A 20,277-nucleotide genomic window follows, 5' to 3' on the forward strand; every position below is an offset into this window, starting at 1 on the left:
GTTATAGGTGCGTGAGCGAAACGTGAACCTATAGCGATGGCGGAAGTTGATTCGATTGGATCGAAATGGGTAATATGTCTCTAGTTGTGATTAGAGACGGACTCAAGTGGTATGAGTTCTTGTCTTGAGGTGGTTGTGTCGGCGGCCGACGACATGATACCAAGAGTCTAGAACGAGTACACTTGTGTGCTTCCGCCCGATTTGTTGTTGAGTCGTCATGTGTTGTAATTGCGACGAGATAATGGGTTAAGATGACTTGCCAAGTAATTGCGTTTTAGGGACTAATGTCTCCAAGACGCTACACACGTAGGACTGCCCCAGCACCGACTCCTGAGGTGCCCGAGCAGGAGGAACCGACAGTGATGGATCGGTTACAAGCGCCAGTGACCGCGCTGACCAATGTGATGCAGCGCCAGGAGACCCGATTCGAGCGGCTCCAGGATCTATTGGAGCGGCAGATCGCGGCGGCGGCTGTGACGGCGAATGAGGGCGGTGGTCCGCCCGCACCCTCGACTCACATACCTGGAGCGGCAGAAGGTGAGGGCATAGCGGCGGTTCCGGTGACGGCACGCCCACTGCCAACGATCGTACCACAGGCGGCATCGGGATCGGCTACCCCCAATGTGTCGGCCAAAGACGTGGAGGGAGAGCGCGCATTGGCGGCTCTTATCAAGTTCGACAAGTTCCATCCGCCAACCTTTGAGGGCGAGAAGGTGGAACCGGAGATGGTCGAGTCTTGGATTGACTCGATGGTGACCCTTTTCGACGACTTGCGTACCTTGGAGAGGGACAAGGTATACCTCGCCACCCACTGCTTGGAAAAGGCGGCGAAGGTTTGGTGGAAGCGAGTCAAACGGGATCGGCTTCCTGGCCTTCCGCCAATGTTGTGGGAGGAATTCAAGCGGGAGATGTTCGCCAACTATTTCCCCGATACATTGAAGCGGAAGCTCAAGGAGAAGTTCCGCAAGCTCGAGCAAGGGGACCGCTCAGTGGCGGAGTATGAACAAGAATTCTCCCATATTATAGACTGCGTTCTGGACGTTGTAAAGGATGACCGGGACCGGGCCGAGTGGTTCTTGCGAGGACTTCGGCCCGGGATCTACAAGGTCGTGCAAATACGTAAGCTCACGACCTTTGCGGAGGTATTTGATCGAGCCCTATGGGCGGAGCACGGAGATGCCCACGTTCGGGAGAAACGTGAGGCTTTGGCCGAGTCTAAGGACAAGGGCAAGAAACGGCAAGGCGGCGGTAGTTCGGGAGGACAAGCACGTTACAAGAAAACCTCGAAGTATCCGCACGCTCAACAGAGGGGCGGTGGAGCGCGGCGATGCATTGTGTGCGGCGGAGACCACCCAGTCTCGCGCTGTGAGCAAGGCCGAGGCAAGTGCTACAAGTGTGGGCAGCTGGGACACTTCATTCGAGACTGCCCGGGAGGAGGAGCCTCACCTGTCCCATCGATTGTATCAGCGCCGGCGATCCCGGCTCACTATGGAGGAGCTCCACCGACGGCCGCGTCGACTGGACACGCGATGATGCCGCGTCAACCTGAAGTTACGCGATCGGCCCCGAGCGGACGGGTGTTCGCCGCTCAGGTCCAAGCTGAAGAACCTGCGGAGGCGAGGGAGCATCGCCTTGTGGCTGGTATGGTTTTGATTAACGGAGTTCGCTCCAGGGCTTTATTAGATACAAGAGCCACACATTCATTCATAAGTAGATCATTCGCACGCATGCATGGCATTCTCATAGAGGCGAGTGACAAGTGGCAAGTGGAGGGCCCTGGGTCGACGTTTAACACTTACTCGGAGTGTGCGTCGTGTCCCGTGCAAATAGGTGACTGGATTATGCCTATCCGGACACTGGAACTCACAAAGCTTGAAGCTTATGACGTCATTCTGGGCATGGACTTGCTCTCGAAATACCACGCAACGATCGACTGCAAGAGCAAGGTGATCACATTCCGTGAGCCAGGACAAGAGGAGTTCACCTATCGGGCTTGTCAAAGCTCGTGCTTCGTCGTGACGGTGTCGGTGACGAGAGCAAGGAAGTTAGTTAACAGCGGTTGCACGGCATTCTTAGCGACTGTTGTGGAGGTGGAACGAGTAGCTCCAACGTTAGAGCAGCTATCGGTAGTGCGAGAGTTCCCGGATGTGTTTCCTGCGGAGTTGCCGGGGATACCACCGGATCGGGAGATCGAGTTCGTCATAGACTTGGTTCCCGGTACCACACCAATCTCGAAGGCCTCGTACCGAATGGCGCCGGCGGAATTGAAGGAGTTGAGGAGTCAACTGCAAGATCTCCTCGACAAGCAATTTATCCGGCCAAGTGTATCACTGTGGGGAGCCCCGGTGTTGTTTGTAAGGAAGAAGGATGGATCGTTCCGACTCTGCGTGGACTATCGAGAATTGAACAGAGTCACGATCAAGAACAAGTACCCACTACCCCGAATCGATGACTTGTTCGATCAGTTGCAAGGGTCGTGTGTGTACTCGAAGATAGATTTGCAATCCGGCTATCACCAACTGTAGTTCAAGCCGGAGGATGTGCAGAAAACTGCGTTTCGTACGCGGTATGGACACTACGAATTCACGGTCATGCCATTTGGACTCACGAATGCTCCAGCGGCATTTATGGACTTGATGAACCGTGTCTTCAAGAAGTATTTGGATCGATTTCTCGTGGTCTTCATAGACGACATATTGGTCTATTCTTATAGTGACGAGGAACATGCTGAGCATTTGAGGATAGTGCTTCAAGTCCTTCGGGAGGAGAAGCTATATGCTAAGCTGAAGAAGTGTGACTTCTGGCTTCGCGAGGTCGCCTTCTTAGGGCATGTGATTTCCGCGGGTGGAGTTTCTGTAGACCCGAGGAAAGTTGAGGCAATCAAGGATTGGCCGCGCCCGACAAATGTCACGGAGGTTCGAAGCTTCGTGGGCTTGGCGGGCTACTATAGGCGGTTTGTGGAAGGCTTTTCCAAAATAGTGATTCCACTTACCCGCCTGACTCAGAAAGGCACCTTGTTTGAAGTGAAGAATGTGACCGGAGTTTCAAAGAGTTGAAGCAAAGACTGACTTCGACTCCGGTGCTCGCTCTACCGGTGCAGGGCGAAGACTTCGTGATCTACAGTGATGCCTCCTATCTCAGGTTGGGGTGTGTACTGATGCAAAATGGGAAGGTGATCGCTTATGCATCCCGTCAGCTGAAGAGCTATGAAAGGAACTACCCCATCCATGATTTGGAGCTAGCGGCGGTGATTTTCGCCTTGAAGCTGTGGAGGCACTACTTATATGGTGCCCATTGTGAGATCTATACCGACCACAAGAGCTTGAAGTACCCGTTCACGCAGAAGGAGCTCAATATGCGTCAGCGGCGGTGGTTGGAGCTGTTAAAGGATTATGATGTTGATATCCTCTACCACCCCGGGAAGGCAAATGTGGTCGCGGATGCATTAAGTAGGAAGTCGGCGAAGAACCTCGCTTTTGATGTTACCCAGCAAACACCCTTGTAGCTGGATATGGAGCGATTAGACCTTGAAGTGGTCACTTCCGAGGTCCCGACTCAGTTGATGGCACTCGTTGTTCAACCGACCTTGTTGGAGAGGATCAAAGATCTGCAACCCGCAGACCCAGAACTCCAAAAGGTGCGGCGAAACATCGAGGAAGGGTATGGCGGCGATTTTAGGGTAGACGCCGATGGTACGCTTCGGTTTCGAAACCGATGGTGTGTACCGAAAGATGGAGAGCTTCGTGAATTGATTCTGCAAGAAGCACACCGATCTCCATATGCCGATCACCCGGGCGGCACCAAGATGTATCAAGGACTGAAGATGCACTATTGGTGGCCGAAAATGAAGAGTGATATTGGGCGCTTTGTGGCAAAGTGCTTGACATGCCAACAAGTGAAGGCCGAGCATCGATTTCCAGCGGGAAAGCTTCAAAGCCTACCAATCCCCGTTTGGAAGTGGGAGGACATATCGATGGACTTCGTGGTCGGCTTGCCTCGCTCGACAGGCGGCCATGATGCAATTTGGGTAATTGTAGACCGATTGACGAAGTCAACTCACTTCTTGCTGATCTACACCACGTGGTCGGGTGACAGGTTAGCGCAGGTATACCTTGACGAGATAGTGAGACTGCATGGGGTGCCGAAATCGATCGTGTCGGATCGTGACCCCCGGTTCACTTCACACTTCTGGAAGAGCCTGCAGGAAGCCCTTGGCACACGGCTCGACTTTAACACTGCATTTCATCCCTAGACCGATAGGCAAACAGAGAGAACTATTCAAACTCTAGAGGACATGTTGCGAGCGTGTGTCATCGACTATAAGAAAAGTTGGTGCGACCACCTACCTATGGCCGAGTTCGCCTACAACAATAGTTATCATGCTAGTGTGGAGATGGCACCGTTCGAGGCTCTCTATGGGCGGACGTGTCGGTCTTTTATACACTGGAGCGATGTAGGTGAGTGTGCAGAGTTCGGTCTCGATGTTCTGCGAGAGGCGGAAGAGAAAGTCCGCCTTGCTCGCAAGAGATTGCTCACGGCGTAGTCGAGACAGCAAAGCTATGCAGATAGGCGCCGTCGAGATATAGAATTCGCGGTAGGTGACCGCGTATTCTTGAAAGTTTCACCGATGCGGGGCGTGAAGCGGTTTGGAGTGCGAGGAAAACTAAGTCCTCGATACATTGGACCATATGAGATATTGGAACGAGTCAGCACGGTGGCCTACCGACTTGCTTTGCCGCCGAAGCTTGCGGATGTACACAATGTGTTCCATGTCTCCAATCTCCGCAAGTATATTCACGACCCCGAGCATGCAATGCTATATGAACCGCCGGAACTTCAAAGAGACTTGAGCTATGAAGAGTTTCCGGTAGGGATTCTCGCCCGAGAGGTACGAAAGTTAAGGAATCGAGAAATTCCCTATGTAAAGGTCAGGTGGAGCAATAACGAGGATCGCGAAGCCACCTGGGAACTCGAGGATCTAATGAGAAAGCACCATCCTCATCTATTCGAGGAGTAAGGTATGGATTTAAGTTAAAGTTAAGAATTGAGTTAGTTTCGAGGACGAAACTCCTTTTAAGGAGGGGAGGGTGTAAGGAAGTAAATTCTCGAAATCCGAGGATTGTACTTCATCGAGGATCGACTGACTGTCGAGAGAATACCTTTTGTGGGAGTTAAGAATGTCCAAAACACAAAAAGTGCTTTGGAGTTGAGTCCGCCAAAGCAAATGGTGCAATTGCATTTTTGGGCTGATGTTGCTCTTGGGGACCGGTCTCTGGAGGTGAGAGACCGGTTCCCTCGGCTGGGTGTAGTGGGGTTGCTTGGTGCAACCGGTCCCTGGCAGGGAGGAACCGGTTCCCGAACGTGGTCCCAACGAGAAATGCCGAAATTTGGCTAAGTCCTAAAAATCGAGCTCTCGGGGACCGGTCTCTCAGGTGAGGACCGGTCTCCTGAGGACCGGTCTCCCGGGGAGAGACCGGTTCCCGAACGCGTGCGCTCGCGGGAAGCTCTCGGGGACCGGTCTCTCAGGTGAGGACCGGTCTCCTGAGGACCGGTCTCCCGGGGAGAGACCGGTTCCCGAACGCGTGCGCTCGCGGGAAGCTCTCGGGGACCGGTCCCAAGTCGAGGAGACCGGTCCCTCCGCGCGAACTCTGCCCAGTAAGGGCTGTGCAGTGGATGGAAAGCTGGGGGGTTTTTATGCAAAATGGCCTTTATTAGAGTGGGCTGAGCCATTTCACTCTCTCTCTCTCACACTCTCTCATTTCACTCTCTCTCACTCTCTTTCTCTCTTGCTCTCTCTCTCAAGAAAAGAAAAGAGAAGAAGAAGAAGGAGAAGGAGAGGAAGGAAAAGAAGGAGAAGAAGAAGGAGATCAAGAGGAAGGCCTTGGACACCTTCATCTCCCTCTCCTCTTCTCTTTGGTATAGCACAAGAGGTAAGCTCTCGAACCCTAGCTTCTAAATTTTGGAGTTTTGGGTTTTGATGCTTAGGAATGGGTCAAATGTACTCTAAGCATGCTTCTAAATAGATCAATCCCATGGTTCTAGGGATTTATAGGGTGGTTTGCTATAGGTGCAAACCTAGGGCTCCAAAATGGGATTTTTGTAAAAGTATGAAATTGATCTCATTTGAAGCCTTGGAAACCCTATTGTTAGGTTACGAATCGTGGGGGTGAAGTCGGTTTTAGCATTCGGCGAGCCGGCGTGAAGTTCTCGGCAAAATAGGGCCGGGATAGTGTTGATTTGTGTAAGGAAGGCTAAAGCCTGTTCGCAAAGTTCGCCGAGAAGAATATCCCAAGCCTCTACATCGATTAAAGGTGGGGGGTGCCATCCCGAAGCTTTCGAACTCCTTTCTATGTCTTAGATTGCATTTAATCTCATCTCTTCATATTGCATTGTAGGATTGCATAGTAGCTCCCTTCCTTATACTTTCTAAATGATAACCTAGTGTACTTGGAACGCTTGGTATTAGATAGGTGAGGATTGGGTGGGAACGTGGATCCTATGATGCTAGAGATAGAGATGAACCCGATAGGGGTGTTGATGACATAGAAAGTAGTGTAATGTCGAAGAACAAACGAGTAGCATCCAAATGTTAAATGATAACGAGTGGCATTAATGTAGTGTAAATAATACTAGTGTCACACCCTGATGCCGCTACCAATTTGGTCCGGTTCGGGCGCGTCGAACAGACGCCGAACGGACAGCACCTCGCCTGTCCGCCCAAGGCTAAACAACCAGATCATGTACAAATAAGCGCCCAGAAATGCTTAGATAACATACATGATCGAACATAGCGCACACAAGTGCAATACATCTAAGAGCAAGAACCACAAGTAATATACTAGTGTATAAAGAGAGATAGTCTAACTATTACATTCATTCAATAGTTACATCATTTGATTGCATTACATTCTCCATCTACCAAAATGTGAATACATAATTTCCTCAAAATACAAATAGCTCTCCCATATCTATCCAAACATCATCTAGTACACGAGGGTACTCTAATGCATAAAGGAAAAGCTACCAACTAAACTCACTTAGGGCGCTATGCCCTTACCGCGGTCCTCGCTTGACTCGCCTCTGTGTGTACCTGTACCCCAAAACCACACGGGGTGAGAACTATATAAATATAGTTCCCAGTGGGTTCGGCCGCCGACGCCGCCGGTTTTCCCACTAGGTCTAAGCTGGTACAGATAGAGAGATAGATAGATATACAAAGATAAACTGCAACTACTCTATCATGCCACCAATGATAATAATGCATGCAACAACTACTATCATGCTAGTATCATGTCATGAGTATATAAGGGTGCATGGTAATGTAGACTACAACATACACTATGTCTACTCAAGGTAATAATGCAAGTCTACTATGCATTTCGTGTTTCTTACCCAATTCACTTGGTTAACCCGAAGGTTGAACCCTCGACTCACTCTCAATCTCATAGGTGAGGAGAGACTGCACTCGCACACCGAGACCGTCTGCGGGACAACTACGTCTGCCCCTAGTGAAGTACTCCGGAGACTCGTGCCTCGGTGGAGCGACCACCGACAAGCAAAAACAGCCTAGTGAGTATGATCCAATCCTCACAAGAGGATACCCTGTCTACTAGGGTCAATGTGCCTCTGCTGCACAATCATGATATATAATCAATGTTGGGACTTCTACTATCCCTAGGTTCATGTCAAATTTACTACACTAGACTCGATGCCACTCGTTCGATCATTGTAGTAGGTTTTCTATTAGTTGACATGCCACTCGTTTAATGCCACTCTACTGGGCTATCATATGTCCAAGTTCGGCTCTTTATGCCGCTATAGGATTCTATACCATAAGACCCAATCCTCATGCTACCCTAGTCTAAGTGTTCAACTCGTAAGTACACTACTAAGAAGCATGCAAGGAAAAAGGAAATATACATTTATTAATCCTATATGCAATATGATCAACACATATGTAACTTAGACATAAAAAGAAACCTGGATGTTCCGGAACGACACCCCCCACCTTTTGCGTATAAGGAGGCTCTAGAAGTGCACCTCGGCGTCCTTTACGACGAAGCCTCGGTCTTCTTGTCCAAAACGATGCTCAACCGGCCTTATTTGCCGATAGTTCTTAACCCGCTCGACGAATCGAATTTTCGACTTTGCCCCCCGCGTTTAGGCACCTACCAATTAGGTTTACAAGGCCTCAAATGAGATCAATCCCACACTTTACCGAACCCTATTTCCGGGTGCCCTAGGGTTAGTATCAAGCCTAACAACCACCTCAAAAGCCCTAGTTCTAGCCTCTAAATCCTTCCATTCAGGCCGCTGCTAGGGGATCTCATTGATCCCATCCCAAAGAGCTAAAACCAAAAACCCCAAATCTCACAAATCTAGGGTTAGAAGCTTACCTATAGGTTAGCTTAAAAGAGAGAAGAAGAGGATGAGCGGAGGAGTCCAAAGCCCTTCTATTTGTTGATCTCTTTTCTTCTCCTTCCCTTTCTTCCTTCTTTCCTTCTCGCTTTTTTCTTCTTCTTCTTGCTTTTACTCCTTCTTTTCAGAGAGAGAAAGCAAGTGAGATATGTGTGAGGGACGAGAGGTGAAAATGAGGCTGAGGGCAGAGAGAGGGGGTCCCCCCATGCCCTTATATGTGTAACTAATATCCAAGTAAGCCCCTCACCTTTTCACTCTTGCGCACTGCCTTACTGGGCGTTCTCGCGCCGGAAGGACCGGTTTCCCGACTTGGACCGGTTCCCCGAGAGCTTCAGCTCGGGTCCACGCGTTCGGGTACCGGTCTTCCCAGAGAGACGGTCTCGGCGAGACCGGTTCCTTCCTTGAATAGGACCGGTTCCGAGATACTGGGACTATCAGGACTTAGCCAATTTTTGGCATTTTCGCGCTGGATCACGTTGGGAACCGGTTCCATTACACTGGCCAGGACCGGTTGCCTCAAGCAACCCCCCGCAAACACCAGCCGATGGGACCGGTCTCTCCCTGCTCCAGGGCCGGTCCCCGAGAGCAGTTTGCTCCAGTGCAGATTTCGCACTATTTGCTCTCGTGGACTCGTTATCCAAATGCACTTTTTGGATGATTTTAACATCAACACGACCCTTGGTCGATTCGGGATGAAGTCAAATCCTCGTATTTCTGAGAATTCACTTCTCACAACTAGAGGGTGAGGAAAAACCTATGATTAAGGTGATCCTTAGAAAATGCCTTTGTGGACAGACTTAGTAAACCTAAGTACGGCCTCACATGGGAGGTTGTTTTGATGAGCTCGATTTAGACATTTGACCCTAGTGTAGGGCATCCTCACTTGGAACGATGATTTCGATTGGATTGTGGACCTGTGATAGTGTTTCCTCACTTGGAGAGGACTCGATTGGTATTGACTTCTGTTGATAGCATCCTCACTTGGAGAGGACTTGATTTGAGTCCTTGTTGGACCCTTAGATGTAGGGCATCCTCAGCTTGGAGAAGGATAGATCTAGTTCAAAGTCTGCCATTTTGGATGGTTATAGCATCCAATCCCCACATGGGGGGATTGTCGTCGAGTACTCCGGAGTAGTGTCGCGCGGACTGGACCACTCTGGAGGTCCGGATCACACTGGAGTCCGCCAGACGTCCCGAGCTTTGGGAGACATGGAAGCTCCCTCCCCATTTTGGGATTGAAAGCGTGAGTCATAGGCGGCCGTAAATGGAGAGTAAAGGTTTAATAATGTTATTGAACATTGCTATCAAATTATGGATCGATTTGTTAGATGGTAGCAAACCTTTATCATCTGATGCATCCATTCATATTCATATTATTGGGTATAGTTAGCATTATTTTCCTGCTATTGCATTTACAGCTTTTAGATACATATCTTCTATCTTATCTATCTGTTGTTGCTTGTGCCATGTGGACCTAGTGGGAGAGTATCGGCAGTAGTCGGTGGCCGAGCCCACTGCGGACTATGGAGATAGTTCTCACCGCCACTCTGTTTCCAGTGGTAGCGTACAGCTTGCCGAGAGAGGACCGCGGCAAGGGCAGCACGCCCGACGTGATACCGTTCGGAGTATAGTAGCTTTCCTTTTTGATTAGTCACCTATGTATTGGAGAGAGATTCTATTGTTAGCGTAGGATTTCGAGAAGCTATGTATTTTGGAAGTATAAAAATGTATCATTAAAGAAATGGACTGTAATTATGAAAATGTGAAAACTCTTGTTGTAATTGTTTTAGCAAAGTACTCTCTTTTTCACAACGCTTTATCTTGTAGATCGCTTTGCTCTTCGTTGTTGCTTGGCACTGGTTGTGCCCTGTGAATGTTATGTTTAGAATTTTAATTTTCTGGGTTAAATTCTTGTACCACAATTCCTGTCTGTGCAGCCTTGCGGGACAGGGGAGGTGCTGTTCGTTCGGGCCCCGCCGCCGGCGGCCGAACAGTCCCAAAATGGTAGTGGTTTCGGGGCGAGCGCGTGGACGCTAGCACCATTGTTGGTTGGATCCAAAGATAGGAGTTTAGGTTCCAAATTGCCAATGGCAAGATGGGACACCCTTAGGGCACCAAATGGAGTTTTTGGTAAAGTATGAGATTGATCTCATTGAGGCCTTGTAAACCTAATTAGTAGCTGTCACAAAACGCCGGGGCCGAAGTCGATTCAGCGATTCGTCCGAGCGGATTGGGAGGCTATCGGCGAAATCACAGCCGATCTAGCCTTGTCCTGGACCAAGAAAGGCCCGAGACCTCTCGTAAGTTCGTCGAGGAGCGTTTTTAAAGCCTCTACATCAGTAAAAGTGGGGAAGGTGCCATCCAAAGCTTTCGAACTCCTTTCTATGTCTTAGATTGTATCTTAATCTCATCTCTTACATGTTCCATTGTAGATTGCATAGTAGCTCCATTCCTATATGCTTTCTAATTGATACCTAGTGTACTTTGGAACCTTGGTAACTTAGATAGTGGGATTGGTCGGAAGTGGCATCCTATGATTGCGAAAGAAAGAGATGACCGATGGGGGGTTGGTGACATAAAAATAGTGTATAATGTTAGAAGAACAAGTAGAAATGTGGCATCCAATGTTAAAGATAACGAGTGGATTAATGTAGTGTAAATGACACTAGAGGTTTGAGAGGAATTAGATGGATCCCTTAGAAAAATGCCCTTGTGCATAGAAGAACTTATTAACCTAAGTACCCTCGCATGGGGAGAGTTGTCGATGAGTTATTGAGACATGACCCTTGTCGTAGGGCATCCTCACGTTGGAGAGGATTCTCCGATTGGGTTTTGTTCGACTCTAGTTGTTAGCAGCTCCTCACTTGGAGAGGATTTGATTGGGTTGTTGACCTAGTTGTAGGGTATCCTCACTTTGATGAGTGATCTAGCTCACGTCTTCTTTTGGCATGGTATAGCCATCCCGTAATTTCCCCACATGGAGAGATTGTCGTCGAAGTTCTCCGAGTGTCGTGCGACTAGACCACTTGGAGGTCCGGACCCGTGGAGGTCCGCCAGATGGCTCCCGGGCTTGGCGTTACATTGGAGCACCCTTCCCACTTTGGGATTGAAAGGTGAGTTTCATTGGCCGAACCAAGGGCTTCGCCACAGATGGGTATTAAGAACAGATGGAACAATGTCATTGAAACATTATATTTCGAACATGGATCGATGTTGTTTAGCATGATAGTAAACCCGTGCTGTCTGATGCATTGCATTCAATTACATAAGCAAGATGCCACTCAGTGTTAATATTGCATACTATCTTCCTGTTATGGTTTTGCCCCAAAGGCGTTGTAAGTCACATTCCTCAAGTTTAAAACATGGAAAACAACTAACTATCTCATAGTCGAATACAAATGCCATAATGCCAAGTTCAGTTGTTTCAACAGGTTGCTTAGCTTTCAGTTAACTTATCATGCACTATGTCACAATTGTCACATTTTACTCTTGTCTACAATAAGTATTACTGTTCATATACCGAAGTTAAAACCACTTTGTTTATTTCATTCACTATGGAATACCAGCAAATGATGATCATTCATTCCTTTCTAACATGCTTCCTAAGCGTTTACGTAAGAGGAGATTCATTGAAAGCCTATATAATGCACAACGTCCATACATTGTAAGCTTCTATTTCATAGATGCTAATAAAGTTTTCTACACAAAATTTGTATGAACATGCTATTCAAAAATTCTTTCAGTTCATTTTGTAACGAAGTGAATTCTCGAAATCCGGAGTTGTACCTTGTCCAGTGATCGACTATTTGTCTGAGAGAATACCCTTGGGGAAGTTAGAGATGTCCAAAGCACAAGAGTGCCTTGGAGTTGACGTCACCGAGAGCAATGGTGCAAACTGCGATCATTGGGCTGCATGTTTACTCTCGGGACCGGTCTCTGGAGGTGAGGAGGACGGTTCCATCAGCTGGGTGTAGCGGGGTTGCTTGATGCACTCCGGTCCCTGGCAGGAAGGAACGCGCCCCAAATGTGGTCCCAGACGAGAAATGTTCGAAATTTTGGCTACAGTCCTGAAATCGAGCTCTCGGGGACCGGTTCTCAGGCCAAGGGACCAGCTCAGAGGACGGTCTTCGGACGAGAACCGGCGTTCCCGAAACGCGTGCCGTCGAGGAGGCTTCTCGCGGGAGACTGTCCCAAGTTGGGGGACAGTCCCTCCGCTGCGAATTCTTCCAGTGGAGGGCTGACGTAAGGGATAGGAAAGATTGAGGAGTTTAAGTGCAAAATGACCATGAGAGGGGTTAAGGGGAGGCCTCTCTCTTCTCTTTCTCTCATTCCCACTCAGTATCATCACCCTCATTTCCCTCTCTCTCTCTCTCTAGAAGAGAAGGAGAACAAGAAGGAAGCAGGAAGGAAAAGGAGAAGAAGAAAAGAAAGAAGAGGAAGAAGGGAGATTCAGGAGAAGGCCTTTAAACATCTCCCTCTCCCTCTCCTCTTCCATTGGTGTAGCCCAAGAGCGTAAGCTTACAAACCCTAGCTTGATTAGAACTTAGGGTTTTTGGGTTTTGAGCCTTGAAAATGAGGGTCAAAATAGTACGTGCTCCCTCATTGGAAGAGGATTTCGATTGGGTATTGACTCTAGTGTAGAGTATCCTCGCTTTGGAGAGGACATGATTGAGTGTTGCACCTGGATGGTAGGCATCCTCACTTGAGAGAGGATAAATCTGCTTCACAGTCTGCGTTTGGGATGGTATAGCATCAATCCCCACATGGGAGGGGATTGTCGTCGAGTACTCCGGTACAGGTGCAGTGTCGCGCGACTAGGACCACCTTTGGAGGTCCAGACCACATGGAGGCTCGCAGATGGTCCCGGGTTGGGTGCACACTGGAGCTCCCTTCCCATTTTTGGGATTGAAAGGTGAGTCATAGCGCTGAGCTAGGGCCTCGCCACAGATTGGCGTTAAAATGTCCGAAAGAGGTTAAAGGTTTAGAATTGTCATTGAACATTTTGCTATTCGAACATTGGATCGAATTTGTTTGATGGTAGCAACTTTATCATATGAGTGGCATCATTTCATTTATTCATTGATTATGGGCATTAGTAGCATAGTTTCCTACTATTACATTTACAGCTTTTAGATACATATCTATTATCTAAATCTATCTGTGTTGCTTGTGACCACTGGACTAGTGGAGAGATCCGGCAGATCGGCGGCGACCACTGGAACAATGGAGAAGATAAGTGCTCACCCCACTCTGTTTTAGTGTTAGGTACAGGAGTTGCCGAGAGAGGCGACCGCAGTAAGGGCAGCGCGCCGACCAGTGAGACCGTTGTAGTATAGTAGCCTTTTCCTTTCATTAATGTCACCTTATGTATTAGAGAGATTTCATTGTAGGTGAGGATTTGGGAGCTATGTATTTGGTAAGGTGAATGTATTCATTTAAAGGAATGGATGTAAATGAAAATGTTGAACTCCTGTGTAATTGTTAGCAAAAAGTACTTTCTTTATTTTCACGACGCTTTATCTTGTGCGATCGCTCTCATCGCTGTTGTTAGGCACTGTTTGTGCCCTTGCTGATGTGTATGTTTAGACATTAATTTTCTGGGTAAATTCTTGTACACATTTCTGTTGTGGCCTTGCGGCGAGACACGGAGGTGCTGGTCGCGTGCGGCCTGCCGCGCGGTTGAACCGTGGCCAAATTTAGTTAGTGGTTTCGGGCGAGGCGTTGACAGCTAGCCACCATTGTTGGTTGGATCAAACTAGAGTTAGGGCCAAATCAATGGCAAGGATGGGAACCGTAGGGCCACCCATTGCATTTTGTAAAGTATTGAGATTGATCTCATTTGAGGCCTTGTAAACCTAATTAGTAAGGTACACAAAACGCGGGGGCGAAGTTGATTTCGCGATTTGTCGAGCGGAGTTTGCGGGAGCTATCGGCGAAATTACTGGCCGATCTATCCTTGTCTTGCGGACCAAGAGGCCGAGACCTCTCGTAAGGATTCGCGAGGAGCATTTTAAAGCCTCTAACATCGGTTAAAAGGTGGGGGGTTCTGCCATCCCAAAACTTTCAAAACTCCTTTTCTTATGTTTAGATTGATTATTTTTAATCTCATCTCTTACATGTTTGCATTGTAGGATTGCATAGTAGCCTCCATTCCTTATGCTTTCTAATTGATAACCTAGTTTGTACTTGGAACGCTTTAGTAACTTAGATAGGTAAGGATTTGGGTCGTGTTAATCTTTGTGTTATTTGGCCTGTTCGTGAAGTGAGTCGGAGTCTTGAAGAACCCCGGTGCGTATCGTCGAAGATCGAAGAATCCAAGATTTCGAAGAAGTCAGAAAATATCTCGCGACGTGAATTCACGATGCCTCAGGTAAAGTATTAAATTCATGTGTTGTGAATTCATTACTTAGTTGGTAGACATTAGAATCATGTTATCAATGTTCTAAGGATTAGGAAAGTGCATCGGAACTTTGCAAAATCCGAACTGCCGCGAAAAATTTTGCAAAAGTTACCGCTCGTACAGCTATCAGAAGTGTACCGCGTACAAAATGTGTTACCGGTTACGCCATCAAGATGGTAACCGGTTTCATGTTTCGTCAGAGTTTTTTCGTTCCGTCATCGTAAGTAAGCCGGTTAACAGCTAAAAGGTGTCCGGTACACAGTATAAAATCTGAAAACTTTCTAAATTCGCTCTTCATTGATTCTAATGCTATAAATAAGCTATTGGGTTCTCTAACAAAATAAGGGTATCATAAGGAATACTGTTGCGAAAACCCTAGCAGGCACGGATTTCATTCTCAAACCTATTTTCTACAAATTAGTCTTCTTTTAGGTTCAAATCGAGATATTGAAATTTCCATCATATCTATATGTCGATTTGATCTCGTTTCGCTTTGGCAGGTTCTATTATCCCTGGTTTTACTATACTCCTAAGTGAAGGAATCACCATAATCATGAATGCTTTCATGACGGCGTCGTGGATTCGGCGTATTTGACGGCGGTTCGTGGATTCGGATCGTGGGCTCGTGGATTCGAGTGGCGTCGTGGATTCGGCGTGATTGAAGCTTCGTGGATTCGAAGTGGAGGCGTTCGTGGATTCGGACGTGAGGGCGTGGACAACCCGGAGGGTAGCGCGAAGATTCATAGGAGGTTAAGAGAGGTAGAGTCCGTGGAGTCGGTAATCACCTTGTAATCTTTTCTCTTAGTGAATTGTGTTTTTCGCGTGTTGGTCCCGTGGGTTTTTCTCCAAGTTGAATTTTTCCCACGTAAATCTCGGTGTGCTTTTTATTTTCCGCATTTATTTTTATTGCATCGAGATTTGTGATTTTTTTGGCCGTTCACCTATTCACCCCCCCTCTAGGTGATAGATACAATCTAGATAGATCCTTGGGCTACTCAAAACTTTCACTACCACCCTCGAGCCAAGACGTAAGGCGAGTATGATCCAATCCTTAATTATAAAAATATAAGTTCAATCCATTCCTTAACTATAAGGAAGCAATGCATTCATGACCCTTAACTCTAAGGTTGTATGTCATAATGTCAACTCTCACATATACTTGCATTCTTTATTTTCGATCATGCCATTACACTAACTCTAGTGTTCTTTATGCCACATTCGGTGCTAACTCTAGCATGTATTGTTCTTTGTTCTCAACTCTAGCATTCAATATTTGTTAATGCCACTATTGTTCTTTAAATGCCACACACTAACTCTAGTGTTCATCATTGCATTTACTAATGCCACTCGATCTACATGTCATAGTGTCACATTGTTCTTTACCTCAACTAGGTTTTGTTATCACCAATCATGCATACGTAGGGTACATAGGTTCTCAACCATCTCATAGTGCACTTGTACTCACAACATGCAACATTCACATGAATATCATCTCAATTATCCTACAATGCATGCAACAATTACTTGCTCATATGCTCAATAAGTGACATATTAGACATAAGAGGAATTTCAAAGAGTTTGGAAAGCACCACCCACCTCGTAGGCTTGCTAAGGTGCTCGGGCCCGAATTTCACGATTTTTAGCCGCCTATTTCCTTGCCTGCGGCAAAACGAAGCCAAATTAGGCTTTTTCGCTCATAACGTCGCATAGACGTTTCATAACGTCAAACCGAGCGCACCAACGCGTCGGAAACACCCCCAATTAGGTTTCTATAAGGTCAATTTGCCTTTAGAACCATCCAATACAAAAGCCCTGATTTGGGTACCCTAGCTTCCACATATATACAAACCCTTGTTTTGATCTCTCCCACAAGCAAAAACAAGCTTGCTATCCTCTAAAAATCCCAACAAAACCATTCTTAGGTCATTCTAAACCCTACTTAGGGTTCTACCATGAAAGAGGGCAAAGCTTACCTCAAAGCTTGCCTTCTACAAGTGCTAATGGGAAAGATGAAGGAGTTGCTCCACTCCTTAACCTTCTTCTCCACCTTCTTCTCCTTCTTCTTCTCCTTCTAGAGAGAGAGAGAGAGAGAGAGAGATGAGAGGGTGCGTGAGGGAGAAAATGAGAGAAAGGAGCTTCTCATATCCCCATACATAACCCCACCATGGCATATTTGCATATAGGCCCCTCAACATGTTGCCTCTCACACTGCCCAGATTGGGCACTTTTCGGGCACGGGGACCGGTCTCTCTAGCAGGGACCGGGCCCCGAGAGCACTCTTTGCAGTTTACGCAGCCGGGGTCCGGTCTCACCCTGAGGGACCGGTCTCACGGGGACCGATCTCTCCCCGCAGGGACTGGTCCCCGAGAGCAAAACTCTCAGGACTTAGCCGATTTTTCCCTCTTCTCGTTGGTTGCGCGTACGGGAATCGGTCTCTCCTTCAGGGACCGGTCCCCAAAAGCACAAAATTTGCAATGGTGCAGATTTGCTCCAGGTTGCTCTCCGAGACCTTCCACAATGCACTTCTGCTCCTTTTAACGCCTTCGGCCTTTCCGAAGCGTACCGACCTCGCACTTTGGTCATTTTGACTAAAGTTCGATATTTGTTTACCGAGGTTTCGGTATATTACATTCTCCACCCCTTAAAATAGTTTTGTCCGTGAAACTAAACATACCTCAACTTGTCGACTCAAATAGGTGAGGATACATCCTCCGCATAGTCTCCTCAAGCTCCCAAGTGGCTTCACGCACCGCGTGGTTACTCCATTGGACTTTCACATACGGAATTGTGCGACTCCGTGATTTCCTCTATTCTCTATCGAGGACGCACATCGGGTACTCCTCATACAACATGTCTTCACGCAACTCCACGGGCTCATACTCTAGCACATGTGTGGAGTTGCGAATATACTTCCGGAGATTTGACACGTGAAATACGTTGTGAACTCCCGCGAGTTTCGGTGGCAATGCAACTCTATACGCCACCGCGCCAATGCGCTCTAACACCTCGAATGGTCCAACATATTGGGGACTTAACTTCCCGCGGACCCCAAAACGCATTACACCTCGCATAGGCGATACTTTCACGAATACACGGTCTCCAACCGTGAACTCTAATTCTCTTCTGCGCTTGCCGGCATAACTCTTTTGCCTTGATTGCACCGCCGCTAGACGCTGACGGGCAAGGCGAACCTTCTCTTCTGCCTCCCGCACTACATCGGGGCCAAAAGTAACTCTTTCGCCCATCTCGCTCCAATGAATCAGGGAACGGCACCTCTTTCCATACAATGCCTCAAATAGTGCCATCGCGATGCTTTTCTTAATAACTGTTATTTATACGCGAACTCCGCCATCGGCAAGTAGTTGTGCCATCCGCCCCTATAATCAAGTACACACGCTCGCAACATATCCTCGAGGATTTGTATCGTCCTCTCTGATTGTCCATCACTCTGAGGATGAAATGCTGTACTGAAATCGAGTCGGGTGCCCAATGCATCTTGCAAGCTCCTCCAAAAATGAGATATAAATCTAGGGTCTCGATCCGATACAATTGACACCAGAACCCATGCAGTCTCACTACCTCATCGATATATACTTGAGCTAACTTGTCTCCCGACCACGTAATGTGAATTGGCAAGAACTGAGCCGATTTCATCAATCGATCCACTATCACCCATATCGCATCGTGTCCACCTTGTGATCGAGGCAAACCCGTAACGAAATCTATCGTAATGTCTTCCCATTTCCAAATAGGTATCGAAAGACTTTGAAGCTTTCCGCCGAAAACCGGCGCTCCGCTTTCACTTGTTGGCACGTGAGGCATTGCGCCACGAACTCCCCAATATCCTTCTTCATGCCCGGCCACCAATAATGCACTTTTAGATCTTGGTACATTTTAGTGCCGCCCGGGTGTATACTATAGGGAGATTGATGCGCTTCTTGCATGATCGCCCTTCGAACGCCATCATCTCTAGGCACACACCAACGATTTCTAAATCGAAGTGCGCCGTTGGTTCCAATGCTGAAGTTCTCGGCACTTCCGCTTCCCACTTCACTCTGCACCTTTTGAAGATAAGAATTCGAAGCTTGTAGCACTTTGATCTTCTCCAACAAGGTAGGTAGCACCAGCAATGCGGCTAGTGTTGCCGGCACTCCCGATGCTACTATCTCAAGACGCAACCGCTGCATTTCCTTTTGCAACAACGGTTGTGACGTAATTGCCGTCGCCAAGTTTTCCACTGTTTTCCTACTTAGCGCGTCCGCTACAACATTGGCTTTTCCATAGTGGTATAGTATAGTGACGTCATAGTCATTCAACAACTCTAACCACCGCCGCTGTCGCATTATCAATTCCTTTTGGGTGAACAAGTATTTGAGACTCTTATGGTCCGTATAAATCTCACAATGCTCATAGTACAAGTAATGCCTCCATAACTTTAGCGCAAATATTACCGCGGCTAACTCAAGGTCGTGTATCGGGTAGTTCTTTTCACAACTCTTCAACTGGCGTGAAGCATAAGCTATCACCCGGCCATTTTGCATTAACACACACCCGAGACCACTGTATGAAGCATCACTGTACACTACAAAGGTCTCCCCCGGAGTCGGCAAGGCAAGCACCGGGGTCGATGTCAACCTGTTCTTCAACTCTTCGAAGCTCCGATCGCAATCGTCGCTCCAAATATACTTTACTCCTTTGTGGGTGAGGCGCGTTAGCAGAGTAGTTATTTTGGCAAACCCCTCCATAAACCGCCGGTAATAGCCCGCGAGTCCAAGAGAACTGCGGACCTCCGCTACACTCGTCGGACGAGGCCAATCCTTGATCGCCTCCGCCTTCTTAGGATCTACCGAGACCCCATCGCCCGATATCACGTGGCCCAAAAATGTAACCTCCGTAAGCCAAAAGTCACATTTCTTCAACTTAGCATAAAGCTTCTCTTGTCGGAGAATCTGTAGCACGACTCTCAAATGCTCCTCGTGCTTTTCCTCGCTCTTCGAATAGACCAACACGTCGTCTATGAATACTACGACGCACCGGTCCAACAACGGCCTGAAGACTCGATTCATCAAGTCCATAAATGCTGCCGGGGCATTAGTAAGCCCAAACGGCATTACTGTAAACTCGTAATGGCCATACCGCGTACGGTACGCCGTTTTGTGCACATCCTTCGGTCTAATCCTTAATTGATGGTCCCCGATTGGAGATCAACCTTCGAATACATCCTTGACCCTTCAACTGATCGAATAGATCGTCAATCCTTGGCAACGGGCACTTGTTCTTGACCGTTACTTTGTTCAACTCGCAATAATCCACGCAGAGTCGAAGTGCACCATCTTTCTTTCTCACAAATAGCACCGGAGCTCCCCACGGTAACACGCTCGGCCTTACAAAGCCTTTATCGAGCAAGTCGTGTAGTTGTGCTTTCAACTCCACTAGCTCCACCGGTGCCATTCTATGCG

At 47.8% G+C, this 20,277-nt stretch overlaps 1 protein-coding gene across 1 annotated transcript; it reads right to left on the reverse strand.

Moving 5' to 3' along the window:
- On the reverse strand, positions 17,626–18,123 carry LOC109718781. Its single transcript, XM_020245220.1, has one exon. The coding sequence runs from the start codon at positions 18,121–18,123 to the stop codon at positions 17,626–17,628; it is 498 nt and encodes a 165-aa protein (XP_020100809.1).

This window comes from Ananas comosus, linkage group 1, assembly GCF_001540865.1.
Source record: "Ananas comosus cultivar F153 linkage group 1, ASM154086v1, whole genome shotgun sequence".
Lineage (NCBI taxonomy): Eukaryota > Viridiplantae > Streptophyta > Magnoliopsida > Poales > Bromeliaceae > Ananas > Ananas comosus.

Coding starts and splice junctions, on each gene's coding strand:
- LOC109718781 (XM_020245220.1), bottom strand. CDS start 18,123: ATGGCACTATTTGAGGCATTGTATGGAAAGAGGTGCCGTTCCCTGATT.